This window comes from Pelophylax lessonae, assembly GCF_965119305.1.
Source record: "Pelophylax lessonae genome assembly, chromosome: 3".
Taxonomy (NCBI): Eukaryota; Metazoa; Chordata; class Amphibia; order Anura; family Ranidae; genus Pelophylax; species Pelophylax lessonae.
Window position 1 is genome coordinate 457097389 of NC_138770.1, and position 20975 is coordinate 457118363.

At 42.4% G+C, this 20975-nt stretch overlaps 1 protein-coding gene across 4 annotated transcripts in view; it reads right to left on the bottom strand.

The window, feature by feature from the left end:
• SLC22A3 (solute carrier family 22 member 3) overlaps positions 1–20975 on the bottom strand; it is a 364734-nt gene that overhangs the window by 68818 nt on the left and 274941 nt on the right. For all 4 annotated transcript variants that reach the window (XM_082251588.1, XM_082251587.1, XM_082251585.1 and 1 more), the window contains exon 4: positions 8043–8211. In XM_082251588.1, the coding sequence (XP_082107714.1) occupies positions 8043–8211 (169 nt within the window). The remainder of the gene's footprint in view (positions 1–8042; positions 8212–20975) is intronic.

Sequence of the window (20975 nt, forward strand, 5' to 3'; positions counted from 1 at the left end):
AAAGTTAACCATTACATGAAATCACTTCTGCAGTCAGCTGAAGTCTGCAGACAAAATTCTTGTGCTGTCCTTGTGCTGTCTTTGCACTTTTCAACAGACACCGACATCCCGGGGAGAAAAGAGGAACATTTGTATGCCGACCATCGGTACGTGTGTACGGGGCTTTACACACAGGGGAGACTATTAGCATGAGGGAGTTGTACAAATCAATGGGCTTAACTCATTCAAGCCTGCCCTGCTAAAGCTTTACTATTGTCTATAGAGGCTTGGCAGGGTTAGGGGTTAGAATGGTTTCTGGGTTCACTAGAACCAAAGTAGCTGCCTACCGCGTTTTTTGCCGAAAATTTTTCTTTTTGCGCCCCCTAAAAAAAAAATTTTGAGCACCAGCCGCCACTGTTGTAGATTCTGTATGGCTTGTGTGAGAGCTGTAACTTGTTGGCACAAAGCCTCAGCGGAGACACACCTCTGTTGGCTTCAGACATCTTATGGCTGACTGGTACTGTCATGTACCTGGTCCTAAAGCCGAAATGCTGAAAGGGCTCTCATAGTGGATGAGTGCTCAGTGTCCCTGAAGGTGGTAACAGGAAGCACAAAGCCCAAAGTAGCAGGGTTTGCCAGCTGTGCCCCAGATGAGGGTTGATGGTAGGGAGATGTCTCTGCAGGTGAACACCAGAGGAGGTGAGCACTAGGACCCAGGAGTGCAGAGGATGGTGCAGACTGCACACGGCTGGAAGTAGTTTGTAATGGAAAGTGCAGCAGGCAGGATCAACAGGTAAGTAGTGAACTTAGGTACTGCAGGCTGGGTACAGCAGACGGGCACCAAGGCGGATCACAGCAGACAAGCCACAGCAGAAGGCGTAGCCAGGGACGGAAGCAGAGGTCAGTAAGCCAATGGTCAGCAGATTAGATAGCAGAGTCATGGTTAGGCAAGCGAGGATCATACACAGGGCAGAGGATGAGAAGATCCGTGAACAATCCGAGGTCAGAGCTGGGAGCGAGACAAGAGGAATCTAAGAGCAGGGTTGACATCAGGTGATCAGAAGCAGCAGCAAACACAGGAACATGAAGCAGGAAGACCAGTCATCAATGTCCATGTGCCACTGACATCCTTTTAAATGCCTGAGGGTGCTGGGATCTGACGTCCATTTCGTGCGCTAGCGCACACATATCTTCGCCCTAGCGAACGTGCGTTTGCAATATGTGTGCACGCATTAGTGCGGGCGCGGCTATGTTGAGAATTTGCTAATGTGCCAGGTCTGTGAGCGACTATTCTCCGGCTAGTTCCCTGACACATGGCTTAGCCCAAACAAGAAAACTGAACCATCAGCTCCTGCTCTTGGCAAGATTCAATTTCTGAAGTGTAAAATGTTGGCAGGTTTGAACTGAAGCAACAATATAAACAATAACCTGCTATGATTTTATGTTACTGCATAATTTTTCATTTGATACACTAGTTATATTACACTATAAAATGAAGATATTCAAGTGATTGACATTTAACACTCATTTTATAGATTGCCTTTTATGAAATTTCTAAATAGGGTAAACATATATTTCTAACAGATATGAAGCAGTTATCAGGGACAGCATGGCAAATAGGTGTCATACACATTCGCAGATCCCACTACCCCTCAAGAAAAGGGAGCCCATCTAAACATCTGGTTGCACTTATCTCCATTTGCTCCCACTCTTCATTGGATCCCTAAACTTGAGCTTTTCTCTACTAATATACAAGGAGTCTGCAATACAGTAATTCATCAGTACGTAGCTACTATTTCTACCCTTTTCTAACTTCTGTATCTTTTCTGGCATGAATGGAAATGGTCCAGTTTTTTACTTGACACCCATCAGTGATGTATGGCAAACTTTGTACCCATGGATTAAAAAACCAAAGTATTTATTAGAGGGAAAAAAAAGGATGCTGTGAACCTCTACTGCAGGAATGGCAACCCTGGAGAGGTGAAGAGCGATTTAATCAACACGTAATGTGGTATTCAAACCAAAAACAAAAAATGTATTGCAGCTAACTAGTGTAGATTTAGCGTCTGCTGAGTTCGTTTTTTTCCTAAGCCTTTTCTTCTATATTTCGCCCGGTGATCAGCCAGTAAAGCGTGCCTGCATTCTGGATGAAGTAGGAAAGCAGGCACCTTTGGACAGCAGCACTGTTAGTCTAGGGAGAAGGTAGTGTGAGAAAAAGGACATCAATTTTATTTTGGTACAGCGTCGCATGACCACGCAATTGTCACTTAAAGTAACATAATGCCGAATCGCAAAAAATGGCCTGGTCATTAAGGGGGCAAATCCTTCCGGACCAGAACTGGTTACCCAGGAAACTGGGGGATTTACCACCGTTGGAAAAGTCCACTTTTTAAGAAGGGACTCTTCAAAGGGGTACCTCATTGCAAATCGCTTAGGGACCACAAGGGGGCGTTTAGGTCGTTCCCACTCTTTTGCAACAAATCTGTCAAAATAGGAAGGGAAAGGAAACACCTTCTCTACTCTAAGATGGCTTGTGAGTGCCAAAAGAAACCAGTGCCTCCACCGCATTTTCAGCTGCATCCTTCGTTTTTAAAGTCTCATGCACAGACACAATCAGTGCGTCCACCAGCGCCTTTTTGTGCGTGGCTACAGGTGTGGAGGAATTATCCTTTTCTTCCGCCTAGTGTAGAAGGCAGTATAACACACTGGTCAAGATTCTCAGGAGCACAGCTCAATGTCAATGAACGAAAGAGAAAATAGCATTCAATGCCAAGCTGCGGTTTTCACAGCGAACAAAGTCCTTTCTTGTATTAAGAGAGGTATGGACTCCAGAGAGAGAGAGATATCATTTTGCCCCTGTACAAATCATTAGTAGAACCTTATCTGGAATATGCAGTTCAGTTTTGAGCACCAGTTCTCAAAAAGGATATTGGGGAATTGGAGAAAGTATAGAGAAGGGCAACCAAACTGATAAGAGGCATGGAGGAGCTCAGCTATGAGAAAAGATTAGGGGAACTGAATTTATTCTCTCTTGAGAAGAGGAGAATATGTTCAAAATGTACAAATACATAGGGGTCCATATAGTGAACTTGGTGTTGAGTTATTCACTTTAAGTTCATCACAGAGGACAGGGGGACATTTGTTACATCTAGAAGAAAAGTGATTTATTTTCCAAATACTGAAAGTAAGAGCTGTGTAAATTTAGAATAGACTCCCTCAAGAGCTGGTTCTGGCCAGCTCAGTAAATTGCTTTAAAAAAGGCCTGGATTCATTCTTAAACGTACAAAATATAACTGGATACAAATATTTATAGGTAAAGTGAATCCAGGGAATATCAGATTGCCTCTCTGGGGATCAGGAAATAATTTTTTCTCCCGCTGGAGCAAATTGGATCACGCTATTGCTGTTTTTTTTTTTTGCCTTACTCTGGATCAACTGGGGGTATAGAATTGTGGGGTTGTATGATTTTTTCCCCCTTTTTATTGGTTAAACTAGATGGCATTTTTTCAACCTGACTATGCAACTATGTAAAGAAAGTTGAAGAATATCAGCTTTAAAGCCTAAAAAAAAAAAAAAAAAGAAATAGGAAAAAAATCTAATGCAGCCACCACATCTGAATTGGTAAGCTGAAATGTTTTACATTTGTAAAATTGTGGATTTAATACCACAACTTTAACTTTTAAGGATCTACTGCTTAAAGTGAAACTGAACCTTCCTATCATTTTCAGCCAAGGAAGCCGACATCTTGGCCTCTGTGTGATCTTCAACTGCCATGATGGTGCACATGTGATCAGTTACGACACCAGTCATTTGATGGCTTGACAATTTGGTTGAGAGCACAACCAATGTGACAGTTACATTCCTGGCATATGCCAGGAATATTACTGTTTTTTTTAATTTTTTTTTTTTTTGTTAAATCAATGGGTTTAGTTTTCCTTTAAGGGCCAGTTAACACCACAAAAAAGAACTCTGGATGTGGCCTGGATACGTTTTTGCTTAAAGTTCACACCACACTCTGTTCCAGTGCGTTTTTGATGTGTTTTTCTATGTTCCAGTACAGTACAGAAAAAAAATGTAGCATGTTCTACTTTTTTTTCTGTACCAGAAACTGACTGGAACTGACTGCACTGGTGTGAACTAGGGCCATTGGAATACATGGAAAAAACTGTGGATGCATTTTTTATGCAGAAAAAAAACACACTGGACTGCATCTGGTGTGAACCATCTTTAACCACTTGCCGACCGCCGCACGACTATCTACGGCGGCGGTCAGCCCCTCACAGGCAAAGTGACGTAGGTCTACGTCGCTCGCCTGTGAGGGTTTAGGGAGCGAGCGCGCGCCGCCGGAGGCGCGCTCCCGCTCCCGCGTGGTCACGGACCCCCCCGCGCGTGTGACCGGCGGACCCGATCGCCGCCGGCCACTCTGCGATCGGCGGGGGAGAGGGAGAAAGTCAGGCAGCTTGTGTAAACAAGCTGCCTGTCATTCTCCTCTCTGTATGAGAGATGATCACATGGATCTACTATGTAGATCCATTGATCACTCTGCATACAGTTGAAGCCACAGCCAATCACAGTTAGAATCACGCCCCTAGGGACACACACAGCCCCTCCCTCTCAAATAAAGTTAACCCCTTCACTACCAGTGTATTTTTACAGTAACAGTGCATATATATAGCACTGATTACTGTAGAAATGTCACTGGTAACCCCAAAAGTGTCAAAAATGTCAGTCAAGGGTCCGATCTGTCCGCCGCAATGTCGCAGTACCGCAAAAAAAAATCGCAGATCCCCGCCATTACGCGTTAAAAAAAAAAACAACAAAAATGACAAAAATCTTTCCCTTTGTTAGTAAACGCAATAACTTTTGCGCAAACCAATCAAAATACGCTTTTTGCGATTTTTTTTTACCAAACATAGGTAGCATAAAACAAATTGGCCGAAAATATTAAAAAATTTTGATTTTTACATTTTTTTTTGGGGGAATTTCATATAAAAAAAAGAGAAAAATATTGCTATTTTTGCAAAATTTACGCTCTTTTTTTGTTTATAGCGCGTGATCAAAAAATCGCACAGGTGATCAAATACCGCCAAAAGAAAGCTCTGTTTGTGGGAAAAAAAGGACGCCAAATTCGTTTAGGTACAGCGTCGCACGACCGCGCAATTGTCCGTTAAAGTCACGCAGTGCCGAATCGCAAAATACCCTCTGGTCGTTTAGCAGCCAAATCCTCCGGGGCTTAAGTGGTTAAAGTGATTGTAAAGTCTCTTTTTTTTAAGGTCCCTTCCCCCTATTGAGTGCCCCAACTTCAAGCAGCTTGCTATGGGGGCACCTGAGTCGAGCTGCAGCTCTGTGTGTCCATTCAGACACAGAGCTGTCGTTCGGCCCGGACCCCTCTCTCTCCTGATTGGCTAACTAACTTTGATGACAGCTGCGGGAGCCAATGGGAGCGCTGCTGTGTCTCAACCAATCAGGAGGGAGAGTCCTGGACGGCCGAGGGACTTGCGGACATTGCTGGATAGAGATGGGGCTCAGGTAAGTATTAGTGGGTGCTGGGGAGGCTGCTACACACAGAAGGCTTTTTATCTGAATGCACAGAATGCATTCAGATAAAAAACCTTCTGCCTTTACAACTTCTTTAAGTGTTTTTAGGTTCCAAACTAATTGTAGTAAGTGTATACAAGAAAGGAGTGAAAATTTTAGCAGGTAGCTGACATAAAATCTGTTATCAGGTATCAGTAAGGCAATCATTAAAGTATAAACTAAAGGCAAAAATCTAATTTTAGACAGAATAAGAGAAGGTTATAACTAGAGGTGTTGAATATAATCGTTGCATCAATGCATTGCGATGCAACCATTTGCAATTCTGCATCAATACAGAGAATAGGCTAAATCAATTGCCGATGACGTCATCCCAGCGTGCCGCCCTGCCTCTCCTGGAGAAAGAGAAACACAGCAAGGGGCAGAGCCTGGTGAATAAAGTCTTCTCCCCTTCCAAGCTGGGCGCTTTCATAATGGAGCCGTTGCCGTATTTTTAAAAAGGAGCCACTGTGGCGGGGAAGGGTTGTCTGCCGAGGAGGGCGGTTGTGCCAGTGCCTGCCATCGCAACCTGCCGCAGTATGCAGTAAGATGCCTGATGGCCAGTAGAGTGAAGGGTGAGGAGCTCTGCGAGGAGACCCCGCGTCACGAGAGGCAGAGACACACTGAGCAAGGAGGAGGGGGAATCGACTGACACTGAGAGCAGGTGAGTGCCAGTTTCACAGATCTCATCCCTCCACCCCCGCTGCCTCTGACTGTTCTCATCCCTCCCCACCACTCCACTGCTGCCTCTGACCGATCCCATCCTTCCCCCCCACCACCAACGGTGCATCTGACTGATCCTATCCCTCCCCACCACCACCACTGCTGCCTCTGACTGATTCCCCCCCCACCACTGCCTCTGACTGATTTCTCCCCCCCCACCACCACCACTGCCTCTGACTGATCCCCCCTCCCACCAGGCAGTGATTGTGGCGGGGGGGGGGGGATAGGGATGACATCAGTGGAAGTGGTGGGGATAGAGATGACATCAGTGGCAGTGGATTGATGTCATCCCTTTTCCCACCACTACCACCGATGTCATCCCTATCCCCACCACTGCCACTGATGTCATCCCTATCCCCACCACTGCCACTGATGTCATCCCTAACCTCACCACTGCCACTGATGTCATTCCTATCCCACCACCACTGCCACTGATAGGGATGTCATCCCCTGTCACCACCACCGCTGCTACTGATCCCATCCCCCTACCACCACCAGTGGCCTTATCCCAACCCCACCTCCACCACTGCTGCTGATCCCATCCCCCCACAACCCTCAGTGGACTGATCCTTTTCCACTACCACCTCTGCCACTGATCCATAAGGGGGATGAAGCCTCAAGACGAATCTAAATTTAGCTTCTCCTACTTTGATCATTGTTTGTATGCCAAGTCCTGGACACTTAGACAATTTGATATTACCTGGATCACAAGTTCTAATTACCTATGAATGGTAATATCAAGTTATATTTGTGCATTTAGGATAAGAATGTATTCCTTGTAGATAAAAGAAATATGGCAGCTTGATCTTCTGCAATAAATACATTTATTTTATTCAGGTGTGGTACAGAATAATACAGGGCTTACGCGTTTCGGCATGTAGCCATAGTCATAGGAATGCATTTCAGATCTTTGTTTAGACAATCCACTGAGCAGCCCAGAACTAGTTTTTGAGAGAGTCAGTCTATTCCACATTTGACAGCTCTTACAAGGAAGAAGCCTTTTTTGTTTTTCCTCCAGATGTAAAGAATGCTCCGTTTTTCTCTGTAATGAACTGAAAGTAAATAACTTGTAGCCCTATTTTGCGATGGTTATGAGAAATTACTCTCTCCAAATAGGATTGCGCTAAGAGCTGATGAAAATAAAAAATGGAGTTCTTCTGGCTGCTTGATTTTTTGGATAAAAATCACAGATTAATCAATATGCATTGTGATGCATCGCGGAATCAAATCGAATTGTTGACAGGATAATCATAATTGAATCGTGAGACCTGTGAAGATGTGCACCCTTAATTATAACCCCTGTCAGTTTTTTTTGCAATCTGTGTCCCATTGGGGAGATTTCCCTTTGGGTCCTGTCTCATTGCTGAAACAGGAAATGGGAAACAAAATCCCACCCAAGTGAGGGAATCCAAGGGTGTTAACAGGGTCAACAGAACTAGTGTCCCCATTGGAAGAGTTCCCCTTTATTATTGTTCTGGTGTCAACCCAAAATTTGGACTTTTCTTCTACTTATACTTTCTCGCTTTCAATGATATTGGTAAACAGGATAAATAAAAAAGATGAATCCCCCTAACGGGTGGCACAGGCAGCAAAAAAATGGACAGGTGTTCTAATCCCTCTCCACTCTTTATCGAAAATATTAAAAAGTACTAGTTGTAATTTAGGATCAGCAGGCTGGAGCTGTGAATCATCAGTAGTCAAAAGTACATTAACCTAAACAGGAAATTAGGAATAGCTGTGTAATAAATTTCAGCAATGATAATTACCAGTAATAAAGAAGAAAGATGAAGTTTGGCAAAGAAATAGCCAACTGGATGCCTTGCCATGTAGGAATCACATAAGCAATACCAGGAATGATCATGACTCCCAATGTGAAAAACATCTGAACGACAATGCCAACAATACGTCTTTGTTTTGATCCCACCAACTCTGTTACTATAAAGAGGAAGAAACAAAGCAATTACAAGTTTGCTGCACAGCCTTTATACTGTTATCTTTAACAAATATTAAGCACATAGCAACCAGGTTAAAATGAATGCATAGGGATTAAAAATGCTATATTGCCAGGAAGACCTATAGAGGAAAAGCAGCAAACAGCAGTATAAAACATCAATATACTTAACGTGGTTGTAAAGGCAGAAGGTTTTTTATCTTAATGCATTCTATGCTCCCAGTTGGAGACTGCTACACCCAAGAGAGACAGGAGGTCTCCAGGAGTCAGAAAGGCTGCATGTGTGTCTGCAAGAGACCGATAACGGCCTGAGGACTGAGGCCAGAGGAGTTGTGTGCATTTGTGTGAAGCCGTCCACACTGAAGAATCTGTGGTCTATGTGACCAGCATAAAGAACAGGGTTAATGCAACTAAAGCTGTGTGAGAGCCTAAGAGCCAGGTGGGCCAGCATTTTCCATTTGTATTTACTGGCGAACCCCTGTGTGGGAGACATTATATGTTGGACTTTTGCTTTGTTTTTGTCTTTAATAAACATGGGCTGCCAGGCCCCTAAAATTTAGCTCTTGACTGATGTGAATCACTTGAAAACGCATCTACCACTACAGCTAATGATCCCCCATATTACAAAAGAAGCAGCCCTCACACCCCCTGCTCCCCCCGATCTGACAGCTAGCGGGGATCTTCTCCATCCCCCTAGCTTTCACAATATAAAGAAAACATGGCCAAGCAGGGCTCTGACTGCCCACGTCACTCATTCACAGTCCTCTTTGAATAGAAAACTACAACGTCTGGCAGCCTTTGCGGCTGTCAGCTTGTAGTTTTTCATAAACAACTATGGTGCTGTGAGCGCTGTCGTAGTTCATGCTCTCTTCCTGTCAGCATATATCAGCTTCCTCTTACGAGGTACGAGCAAGTCAATACACTGACAGATCTGCAGGAGACCTGCATGGCACCAGCGATCAGTAGAAAAGCTTTACAGGCTCCTGCAACAAAAAAGAATACATGCAATTATGTGCATTTTTTTTTTTTTTTTTAATGAACTTATCTATTAAACTGCAAAAGTTTTTTAAAGTATACTTACAGGCAAACACCGAGCAGCACATCATTTTTAAAGATGTGGCATTTCAACAGAGATTTGTCATAATAACATTTTTTGAATGTTTAATTTATCATAGCTGGCATTCCAAAATGAACTGGACAAAAGATTTTATTCTCAGTTAGCCAGTTATATACAGTGTAAGTAACTGAAAGTACCTGGTATCAGTATGGTATGCAGTGCAAGGAGCTTATCAGTTCATGTGCTGATAAAGCGCATGCTGATGTGTGAAAGAAAAAAGGCAAAAAGTTGACCTGTAACAAGCTGGGGCAGGTCCAGGACAATCTGGGCCAAGCCGGGGCAGGTCCAGAGCAATCTGGGCCAGAGAAGAGTCAGGTCAAATAACGGGCATCAACTTTAGGACATCTGGAGATGGAAAAGTAGAACTGCAGGAGACAGCTTTGGATTGAATATTATTGGTGCATCTAAACATTTTTTTCTCATCTTTTAATGGGCTATTGATTTTATGTTATTTTTGCCTGGAGTTTTACTTTAAAGCACCACACTGGAGAAGTGTTTACATCACTGCAGTAATACACATGTTGGGAGAGAACACAATAGGTCTGAATTAAAGTGATTGTAAGGCCCCTTTCACACAGGCTTTCCGATCAGTTCCGCCTGTCAGTTTTTCAGGCGGACCTGATCGGATGCTCCATGCACCTCTATGGAGCAGCGGATATCAGCGGTGACATCTCCGCTGACACCCGCTGCTCTCTGATCCAATGTGGTCTGTGAAATCCAGACAGATGGAAACCCTATTTTTCATCCATCTGGATAATCGGATCGGATGAAAACGGAGAGGCGGTCTGTTTTCATCCAATCTCCCATAAAGTAGAGCAGGGATCTGACAGCTTCTTCTCTGCAAAGTAAGCGGAGACGGAGCTGTCATCCGCCTGCTCAGCGGGGATCGGCAGATCGACTGCTGCTGAGCAAAACGGAATCGCTGTGCTAGAGTAAAAAAAAATAAATAAAAAAGACAGCTGCCAGCTTGATAAATAAAGGTTACATTACATACATCAAACGATAAAAACATTTAGCACTGTAACAGGTGAGTAAAATTAACCGCTTGCCAACCGCCGCACGACTATTTAGTGCGGCGGTCAGCCCCTCACAGGCAAAACGATGTAGCACTACGTCGCTAGCCTGTGAGGCTCTAGGGAGCGAGCGCGCGCCCCCGAAGGAGCAGTCCCGCTCGGTCACAGACCCCCCCCCCCCCCCCCCGCGCGTGTGCCCGGCGGACCCGATGTCTGCCGGTCACTCGTGATCATCCGTTACACCGGGAGAAAGGCAGGCGGCTAATGTAAACAAAGCCGCCTGTCATTCTTCCCTGTGTAAGAATGGAGATCAAACGGTTCTGCTATGTAGGACCGTTGATCTCTGTTCTTACACATCAAGCCACATCCAGTCACAGTTAGAATCACGCACCTAGGGACACACTTAACCCCTCCCTCTCCAAGTTAACCCCTTCACTGCCAGTGTCATTTTTACAGTAACAGTGCATATGTATAGCACTGATTACTGTAGTAATGTCACTGGTAACCCCAAAAGTGTCAAAAAAGTCAGTCAAGGGTCCGATCTGTCCGCCGCAATGTCGCAGTCCTGCAAAAAAAAATCGCAGATCGCCGCCATTACTCGTTAAAAAAAAAACAACAAAAATGACAAAAATCTTTCCCTTAGTTAGTAAATGCAATAACTTTTGCGCAAACCAATCAAAATACGCTTTTTGCGATTTTTTTTTTTTTTTTTACCAAACATATGTAGCATAAAACAAATTGGCCTAAAATGTTAAAAAAAATTGATTTTTAATTTTTTTGTGAATTTCATATAAAAATTATGAAAAATATTGTTATTTTTGAAAAATTGTCGCTCTTTTATTGTTTATAGCGCATGATCAAAAAATCGCACAGGTGATCAAATACTACCAAAAGAAAGCTCTGTTTGTGGGAAAAAAAGGACGTCAAATTTGTTTAGGTACAGCGTCGCACGACCGCTCAATTGTCCGTTAAAGTCACGCAGTGCTGAATCGCAAAATAGGCCCTGGTCAGGAAGGGGGTAAAATCTTCCGGGCTTAAGTGGTTAAAAAAACAAAAACTCCACAATATCATTTGTGAATACCTTCCACCAGTGAGTTCATAAAAGACATAATAAAGTAGCAAAAAATAGAAGGAATTTCCTTCTAAAGGAAGTCATTTTCTCTGCCCCCCACAGCAGTGTCCTTTGCCACCTTCACATCATCCCCCTGAAACAAATCACACAGCAGTGTGTAGGTTTCATTTTCCTTACCGGAGGTTTACAGCAGAGCAGGCAGCAGGAGCTGCCACAGTTAACTTTTCATATTACCAAGCTGATGATTGGTTGCTAGGACCGCCCAGCATCCTAGCAACCAACCACCTGCTTGTTAACTTGAAAGGTTAACTGAGGCAGCTGTCGGCTTGTAGTTTTTCATAAACTACCATGGCCAGTACTGTGCTGCCTCCTGCTTTTTTGCTGGGCAGTAACGATGAGAAAGGTGGAGACTGAGGGGAAGGACCAGCAAAGCAGGAAAGTGTTCACAATTTACCCATCGACTGCCTATGGTTGACAGGTAGATCGTGATTGATGAAATGCCGACCCCGGGTCTAGATTCCATGCAACTTCTCATGTGGTTGCTTTAGCTTTCTTACTCCCTACCCCCCCAGGCCATACAGAGGAGAGTGGAGCTGTCCAAGCATTTCTTTACCTTGCTTTGTGGTGCATTTGCAACAAGTTTGTCATACAACAAAACGCTTGGCAAACATGGTGTTAACATTTAATGGTAACCCAAACGGCATGTGCATTTGCAGTGCATTTTTCTGAAATGCGCAGCAAAACACGCATTGTCTGTTCAGAAACACTCAGATGTGAATGGAGCCTTAAACACTCAGATGTGAATTGTGCCTTATTGTTCTTGTGTAAGCACACCAATTTCACTTTTAGGCCCCATTAACACCTAACATAGTGGGACCGTTATGTTTTGAGGTGCCATTAATTAAATTAACTAAAAGCGCAACTAGTTCATTTTAGGTGTATAAAGAGATATACACTATACCATCTGATTACACAATCACTATACAATCTCCTTTACATTTACCAAAACTTTGGAATAGAAGGACCCACCTATCTTTCCATTCCATCCAAACAGGCCCTTGCACTGCATCAGGGGTGTCAAGTCTGTGGGAGGCATGCGGTCCCAGAGTTTAGCATGCGGCTCGGGCCCATATGCAGGGATCCCGTGCAAACATAGCATCTGCAGAAGCCTATACTGATGAGCCAGGCAGATGCACGCCTAGAGGGATGCTGTTCAAACATAGTTGATGGGTGCAGGATGTGTGTGTTACTGGAGGTCAGAACTCTTTCCTATGTCCTAATGGTTTTTATGTCCTAAATCCATATACCAGGAAGTCATGAAATTTTCTATGGAACTTACCATTAGGCCTTGTACTAAAAAAAAAAAAAAAGAAAAAAAGCTTTTAAGAAAGCTTTTATGTTTCTGCAACAGAGGTACATTAATGGTTTATTGGTACATTTTTGGTGGAATTTAGGGGGAAAAAAGGTGAACTTACAAACAAACTTACAAACAAGTTGCATAACAAAGTATTCGTCCTAGTGTGAGGACTGGCTGTGCTTACAAGGAAAATTAAATATAAAATGACACAGTAAATGGCCCCTACCCCCCCAGTAGAAGGCCCGCCTATTCACGGAAACCTTACTGGATAATTACATGTCACAGTTGGTGGATTCCCCTACCAGAGAAAACGCAGTCCTGGATCTATTGATCACTAATGACCCAGACATAATCTCGGAGGTAGGAGTCCAGGACAACCTGGGCTCTAGCGATCACAGGATGATCACATTTAGTGTAAATAACAATATAACAAGACAAGTGGGGAACATAAGAACTCTAAACTTCAGAAGGGCAAACTTTCCAAAATTGTACTCAATGATGGAAAGGGTAAACTGGGACCAAACCCTGGGATCCCTGACCACAGAGGAAAAATGGGAATGCTTTAGGAACATATTAGGCAAAGGCATCTTGCAGTGCATTCCTATGGGAAATAAATTTAGAAGAGACAAAGCCAAACCTGGCTGGCTAAACTGTAGAGTCAAAAAACTTATTAGGGGGAAAAAATTGGCCTTCAAGAAGTATAAATCAGAGGGCACAGTATCGGCTTTCGAGCAATACAAGGAGGCAAATAAGAAAAGTAAACAAGAAATCAAGATGGCTAAAATCAACTTTGAGAGACAAATAGCAGAGGATAGTAAAAAAAACCCAAAGAAATTCTTTAAATATATCAACAGCAAAAAAACTAAGGCAGAGCATATTGCACACATAATTAACAATGATGGGAGGATGGTTACAGAGGACACTGAAAAAGCAACCGTGCTAAATGCTTTTTTCTCGTCAGTCTTTACACAGGAAAAGGAGGGGTACACTGACCATGACTGTATGGTTAGTAGTAATAAACAGGACTTGCCACCATGGCTAACAGAGGGGGAAATCAGGGAAAGGCTGGATAAACTTAACACAAACAAATCACCAGGACCGGATGGCATACATCCGAGAGTACTCAAGGAACTCAGTAAAGTTATATCGAGACCACTGTTCCTGATCTTTGCTGACAGTATTAGGACAGGAGATGTACCAGGGGATTGGAAGAAAGCTAGCGTGATTCCAATATTCAAAAAGGGCCAGAGGCATATCCCGGGAAATTATAGGCCTGTCAGTTTGACATCAGTAGTATGTAAACTTCTGGAGGGGATGATAAGGGACTATATCGTAGAGTTTTCTAAGGACAACAACATCATCAGCAGTAATCAGCACGAGTTTACAAATGGGCGTTCTTGTCAAACCAATCTCCTAACATTCTACGAGGAGGTGAGCTGTGAGCTAGATAGGGGGAGACCAGCGGATGTGGTGTACTTGGATTTCGCTAAGGCGTTTGATACAGTTCCCCACAAGCGCTTAATTTATAAAATAAGGTCTGCAGGTATCGATAGCAGGGTTTGCTCTTGGATACGGAACTGGCTAAAAAGGCGTGTCCAAAGGGTAGTAATAAACAGCGCATACTCAGACTGGTCTGAGGTGGTAAGCGGGGTCCCCCAAGGCTCAGTCTTGGGACCAACCTTGTTCAATTTATTCATAAACAACATTGAGGCCGGGATCAGTAGTTCGATATCAGTTTTTGCAGATGACACAAAATTGGGCAGGGCAATAACTTCACAACATGAAGCAGATATCCTACAGAATGACCTGGACAAAATAACAGAGTGGGCAACGACATGGCAAATGAGGTTTAACGTGGAGAAGTGTAAGGTTTTGCACTTGGGGACTAAAAACATAAAAACACAATACACGTTAGGAGGGGAGCCCTTGGGGGAATCAAAAATGGAGAAGGATCTGGGAGTCTTGGTTGATGATAGATTAGGAAACAGCATGCAGTGTGAAGCGGCAGCTTCCAAAGCCAACAGAATATTAGCATGCATAAAGAAAGGGATGCATTCCAGAGATAAGACTATAATCCTTCCACTTTATAAAACTCTGGTCCGACCGCATCTGGAGTATTCCGTCCAGTTCTGGTCGCCAGTCCTCAGGAGGGATGTGTTGGAGCTGGAGAGAGTCCAGAGAAGGGCAACTAAACTAATTAGGGGATTGGAGGACCTTGACTATGAAGAGCGTCTACAATCGCTTGATTTATTCTCCCTGGAGAAGAGACGTCTGAGGGGGGACATGATAGCAATTTATAAATATCTTAATGGGGATCCCAGCTTAGAAAAAAAGCTGTTCATTCAAAGGGATTGCATGAGGACTCGAGGGCATACAATGCGATTAGAGGAGAAGCGTTTTAACCTCAGGCAACGCGGGGGGTTCTTTACTGTTAGGGCAACAAGATTGTGGAATTCTCTACCACAAGAGGTGGTTTCTGCGGGTAGTATGGTGGCTTTCAAAAGACTCTTAGACTTACATCTCAAGGATCAGAACATTCAGGGGTATGGGAGATGATTACAGCCACACATACCTACACAGGTTGAACTAGATGGACTATTGTCTTTATTCAACCTCACCTACTATGTAACTATGTAACTATGTAAATGTGAGCTACCTGACATAAAATTCAATGTAGCAAATATAATCATCAACTTCCAGCTAATAAAACAAGTCCGTTCTGTGATATGCAGCAGCATCAATCATCATAAAGTGACTGTGGCGTGGACACGGGTGATAGGATCAGGTGGGTGATTGCAGGCACCAGACAGTGAACGGTGACAGAGAAAAAAAACAAAGCTCCTGGATGTGCTACACCCTTACCGTACTGCTGTAAGGTTACAGCATTTTAAAACATGTTTTTTCAGTAATCCTGCATTCCTCCAAAGGGGGTGCTGGGAGGGGATATTGTATTAAGGTCCTTCCTCCTTCCAACTTCCAGGGGTGAGGGGGGGTTTTTTGGTATGTCCTAAGAACTCCCAAACGAGGGGTAGACAAAAACAAAGCTTCCTCTGGTCTAGTATAAAACAATTTATTGGCATAAAAAAATGTAGCGACTTACATTAAGGCTTTCCTGAGCCGGTGAATAGGGATGTCTGTATCGAGCAGTCCGTGATGCCGCACTTCCACCTTCAGCCTCTGCATCTCTACGCGTATCGTCAAGGCCACGTGACTTCTTCAGGAGATGGTGATTGGCTGAAGTGGACTAGCTTATATATCATTGTGGCGGTCAGCGCCATCTTGTGGTAGACCAGGAAACTGCATTTAGACTACGGACATAAAGCAGCCATACAGATACAATGGGCTGCAGGACAGGGGTCAGCAATAATGCTTGTAAACCGGTCATCTAACTGCATGGACGTAGCTAGATCAATTAAAATAATAAGCTAATAAATCGTGGAATATACCAGGACATAAATATAAAATAAAGGGGCCGTCATAGATAAAATCGGTATCAACGGAGAGTGTATATGACTCATTTAAAGTAAAACATTTTATTTTAATTTTATTAAAAATAGGTATTAGATAAAAATATTTTCATATCAAAAAAATATTTTAAAAAGTTTTTAAAAAATAAAACCTAAGTATTAAAACCAAAGTGTAGGCCACGGAAAGAAGATGACACGGGGAGTATTGGTGATGAGTAGACATGATGTATATTATATAAGGGGAATCTCATCGGCTCCAACATAAATATCACATATACACAAAAGTAAAACTGATATAATGGTTGAATGAGCAAAGAGGTAAAAATATTACTTGAAACTTATAAAATATCGTAGAAGAATTATGGGAAGCTACATTCTTGAGTAAAATATATATTAATTTGTAATAATATAGCCTCTATCAGAAATCACTCAGAAAACAATTCAAATCAAATTCTATATTAAGCCCATGGGGAAAGAACGTATTCATATAAAAAATCTACTTGGATTCCAGGTGGCTAAGAGTTCTAAAGAAAGAAACCATTAACGATGGAACAGCGATCCTCTTGGACTTTAATGTGCATATTAAAAAATTTAAAATATTATCAGACGTCACTGGCATATTTTAAAGGAAGACAAGACTCTGCGGGAGATCATACCTCAAAATCCCAGATTTATATACAAAAAGGCCTCCACCATCAGAGACAAAATCGTGAAGAGTGTGATAGACCCCCCGAAAAAAACTTTTACCTTCTTCACTGGCAAAGGTTGGTTTCCCTGCAAAAAATGTTTTGCCTGTACTCATACAAAAAGACCTTTTGAAAGAAAGTCTCAATTTACTGCAACAAGTACAGGAGTACAATACGACATCAAAGTTATATGTTGCAACACTGAGGGTGCAGTCTATGCACTTGAATGTGATTGCGGCCTGCAGTATTTTGGCAGGACAAAATGACCTCTCAGGGTAAGGATTAAAGAACATATAAAAAACATCCTGAAGTGATATGATAAGCACAGTGTTTCTAAACACTTTGCTCTAGTGCATAATAAAGACCCCAAATATCTCAAATTTTGGAGGATTATACCTTATTAAAAGCACTGGAGAGGCAGCCATAAAGTTAGAACTCTTAGCCAACTGGAATCCAAGTGGATTTTTTATATGAATACGTTCGTTCCCCATGGGCTTAATATAGAATTTGATTTGAATTGTTTTCTGAGTGATTTCTGATAGAGGCTATATTATTACAAATTAATATATTTTTTAGTGACTTTTACTCAAGAATGTAGCTTCCCATAATTCTTCTATGATATTTTATAAGTTTCAAGTAATATTTTTACCTCTTTGCTCATTCAATCATTATATCAGTTTTACTTTTGTGTATATGTGATATTTATGTTGGAGCCGATGTGATGCCTCATTCCTGTCATTTACATATTTTTTACAGATTCCCCTTATATAATATACATCATGTCTACTCATCACCAATACTCCCCGTGTCATCTTCTTTCCGTGGCCTACACTTTGGTTTTAATGCTAGGTTTTATTTTTTTAAAAACTTTTTAAAATATTTTTTTGATATGAAAATATTTTTATCTAATATCTATTTTTAATAAAATTTAAATAAAATGGTTTACTTTAAGGCTGCATTCACACTTGAGCGTAGCGTTTTTTACCGCGATTTTTACCGCAATTTTACCGCGATTTTTTCAGGCGTTTTTCATTGACATCTATCAAAAACGCTGGTAATCAGCCCAAAAAGAAGCTCATGTACTTTTTTCAGCTACAGGCGTTTTGCAAAACGCTCAGATGTGAACAGGGGCCATTTAAATGAATGGGGTTTTACTTGTTGGGCGTTTTGGAAGCGTTTCTTTTGAGCGTTTTTGGAGCTGAAAACGCCCAGGTGTGAATGGAGCCTAAATGAGTCATATACACTCTCCGTTGATACCGATTTTATCTATGACGGCCCCTTTATTTTATATTTATGTCCTGGTATATACCACGATTTATTAGCTTATTATCTTAATTGATCTAGCTACGTCCATGCAGTTAGATGACCGGTTTACAAGCATTATTGCTGGCCCCTGTCCTGCAGCCCATTGTATCTGTATGGCTGCTTTATGTCCGTAGTCTAAATGCAGTTTCCTGGTCTACCACAAGATGGAGCTGACCGCCACAATGATATATAAGCTAGTCCACTTCGGCCAATCACCATCTCCTGAAGAAGTCACGTGGCCGTGACGATACGCGTAGAGAGGCAGAGGCTGAAGGTGGAAGTGCGGCATCACGGACTGCTCGATACAGACATCCCTATTCACCAGCTTAGGAGAGCCTTAATGTAAGTAGCTACATTTTTTTATGCCAATAAATTGTTTTATACTACACCAGAGGAAGCTTTGTTTTTGTCAACCCCTCGTTTGGGAGTTCTTAGGACATACCATAAAACCCCCCCTCACCCCTGGAAGTTGGAAGGAGGAAGTACCTTAATACAATATCCCCTCCCAGCACCCCCTTTGGAGGAATGCAGGATTACTGGAAAAACATGTTTTAAAATGCTGCAACTTTACAGCAGTAAGGTAAGGGTGTAGCACATCCAGAAGCTTTGTTTATTTTCTCTATCACCGTTCACTGTCTGGTGCCTGATAACACCCACCTGATCCTATCACCTGTGTCCACGCCACAGTCACTTTATGGTGATTGATGCTGCTGCATATCCCAGAACGGACTTGTATTATTAGCTGGAAGTTGATGATTATATTTGCTACATTGAATTTTATGTCAGGTAGCTCACATTTACTGTGTCATTTTATATTTAATTTTCCTTGTAAGCACAGCCAGTCCTCACACTAGGACGAATACTTTGTTATGCAACTTGTTTGCACTGTTACTTTGCACTTAGCACTTTGTTCACAGCAGATCCGATTCTAAGAATTTCTATTCCTGTGTACATTTATTTTATATTATTGCACAATTTGTGGCAATATCAGCACTTTAGATTTATCTTTTACATCTTGTTTATGAAGCACAACATTTATATATTTACTTATTTATTTATACACCTATTTATTGATCATTTATGTCAGGATAAGCACGGCTTTAACATTTTACCTATGGCCTGCATACTAAATGCATATTTCTTTTCATGTCAGTTTACACATTTCAGCACACATACAGCTCAAAACTACTGCACAACTGGCAAGTATGACATGTTTGTTATTTTAAATAAATAAATCATCCATTTACAATCACTTCTAAGGGCTCTGTGCAGGGAAGATCAGCATCTGAACCCAAGCTGGAGGCTGATAGTCTGGAGCTAAATTAAAGTGAAGGCAGATTTTTAACCTTCATCCTTTCTCTGCATTAGGGTAAAAATTTTCCGGATGCAGCCCCCCCCCCTTTTATACTTAGCTGAGCTCGATCTTGATCCAGTGATGTGCACAAGAGCAGCGGCTCTCTCAGCTCTCTCTCTCCTCATTGGCCAAGACACTGCAGTGGGAGCCATTGGCTCACACTGCTGTCAATCACAGACAATCACAGCCAGTGTGCGAGCAGGGGGCAGGCCAAGCCACACTGTGTGTGTCAATAGACAGACAGAACGGGGGCTTAAGAGCAAGCACATAAGCTTGCTATGGGGGCACTAAGCAGAGGGGAGGAGCCAGGAGCACTGGCTGAGGACCCCAGAAGACCATTGCACAGAGCAAGTAAGTATAACACGTTATTTAAAAAAACAATCACTTTAGTGTTACCTATAACTCTGTCTTCTCCTCTCCACATCCTCTTTCTGTAGGGGTCCCCCAAGGTTCTGTCCTCAGACCCCTCCTCATATCCATTTACACCTCCTCCCTTGGTCACTTGATAAACTCCCATGGCTTCCAGTACCATCTCTTAGCTGAGGACACACAAATCTATCTCTCTACTTCTCATCTCAATCCTTCAGTCTCCTTCTGCACTAACTGACATATCAGCATAGATGTCACACCAATCCCTCAAACTCAATCTAAAAATTAGCTCATAATATTTCCTCCGGGCGGTGCCCCTTCCCCTGACTTCTGCATCAAGACCAACAGTGTTGGGGTAGTTACTCAAAATATGTAACTAGTTACTAGTTACTTCTGTAAATTGTAATGAGATTACTTTACTAGTTACTGCATTTGAAAAGTAACTTCACTACTTATTACTTTACTTTCCTCTTTCTTAATTGACCGTATAGGAGAAGATACATGACACTCTTTCTGCATAGAGTTTATTGTATAAACACAGGCTTTGGGAAACATGAGAACAAAACCTGAAAAAACAGAATAAAACATAAAGTGCAACAAAAAGTGATAAACTTCACCCCTCTCGATTCTTCGAAATAACAATTGTATCGCACGGCTTGGGTAACGCAGGAAAGCGTGTTCCTATAGCCTAGTAAAGTAGTGTAGTTACTTCCTATAGCCTAGTAAAGTAGTGTAGTTACCAATATTAGTATTGTAACTAGTTACTTTACTTAGTTACCAAAAAAAGTAATGTAGTTACTGTAATCAGTTACTTTGTAACTAGTTACCCCCAACACTGAAGACCAACAATACAACCGTCAGTCCCTCCCCTCATGACAGGGTGCTAGGTGTAATCTTGGACTCCGACCTGTCCTTTCAGCCCCAAATTCGATCGCTGTCCAAATCTTGCAAACTTCACCTCCGTAACATCTTCAAAGTCCCTTTTTAACCATTGAAACCACTAAGCAA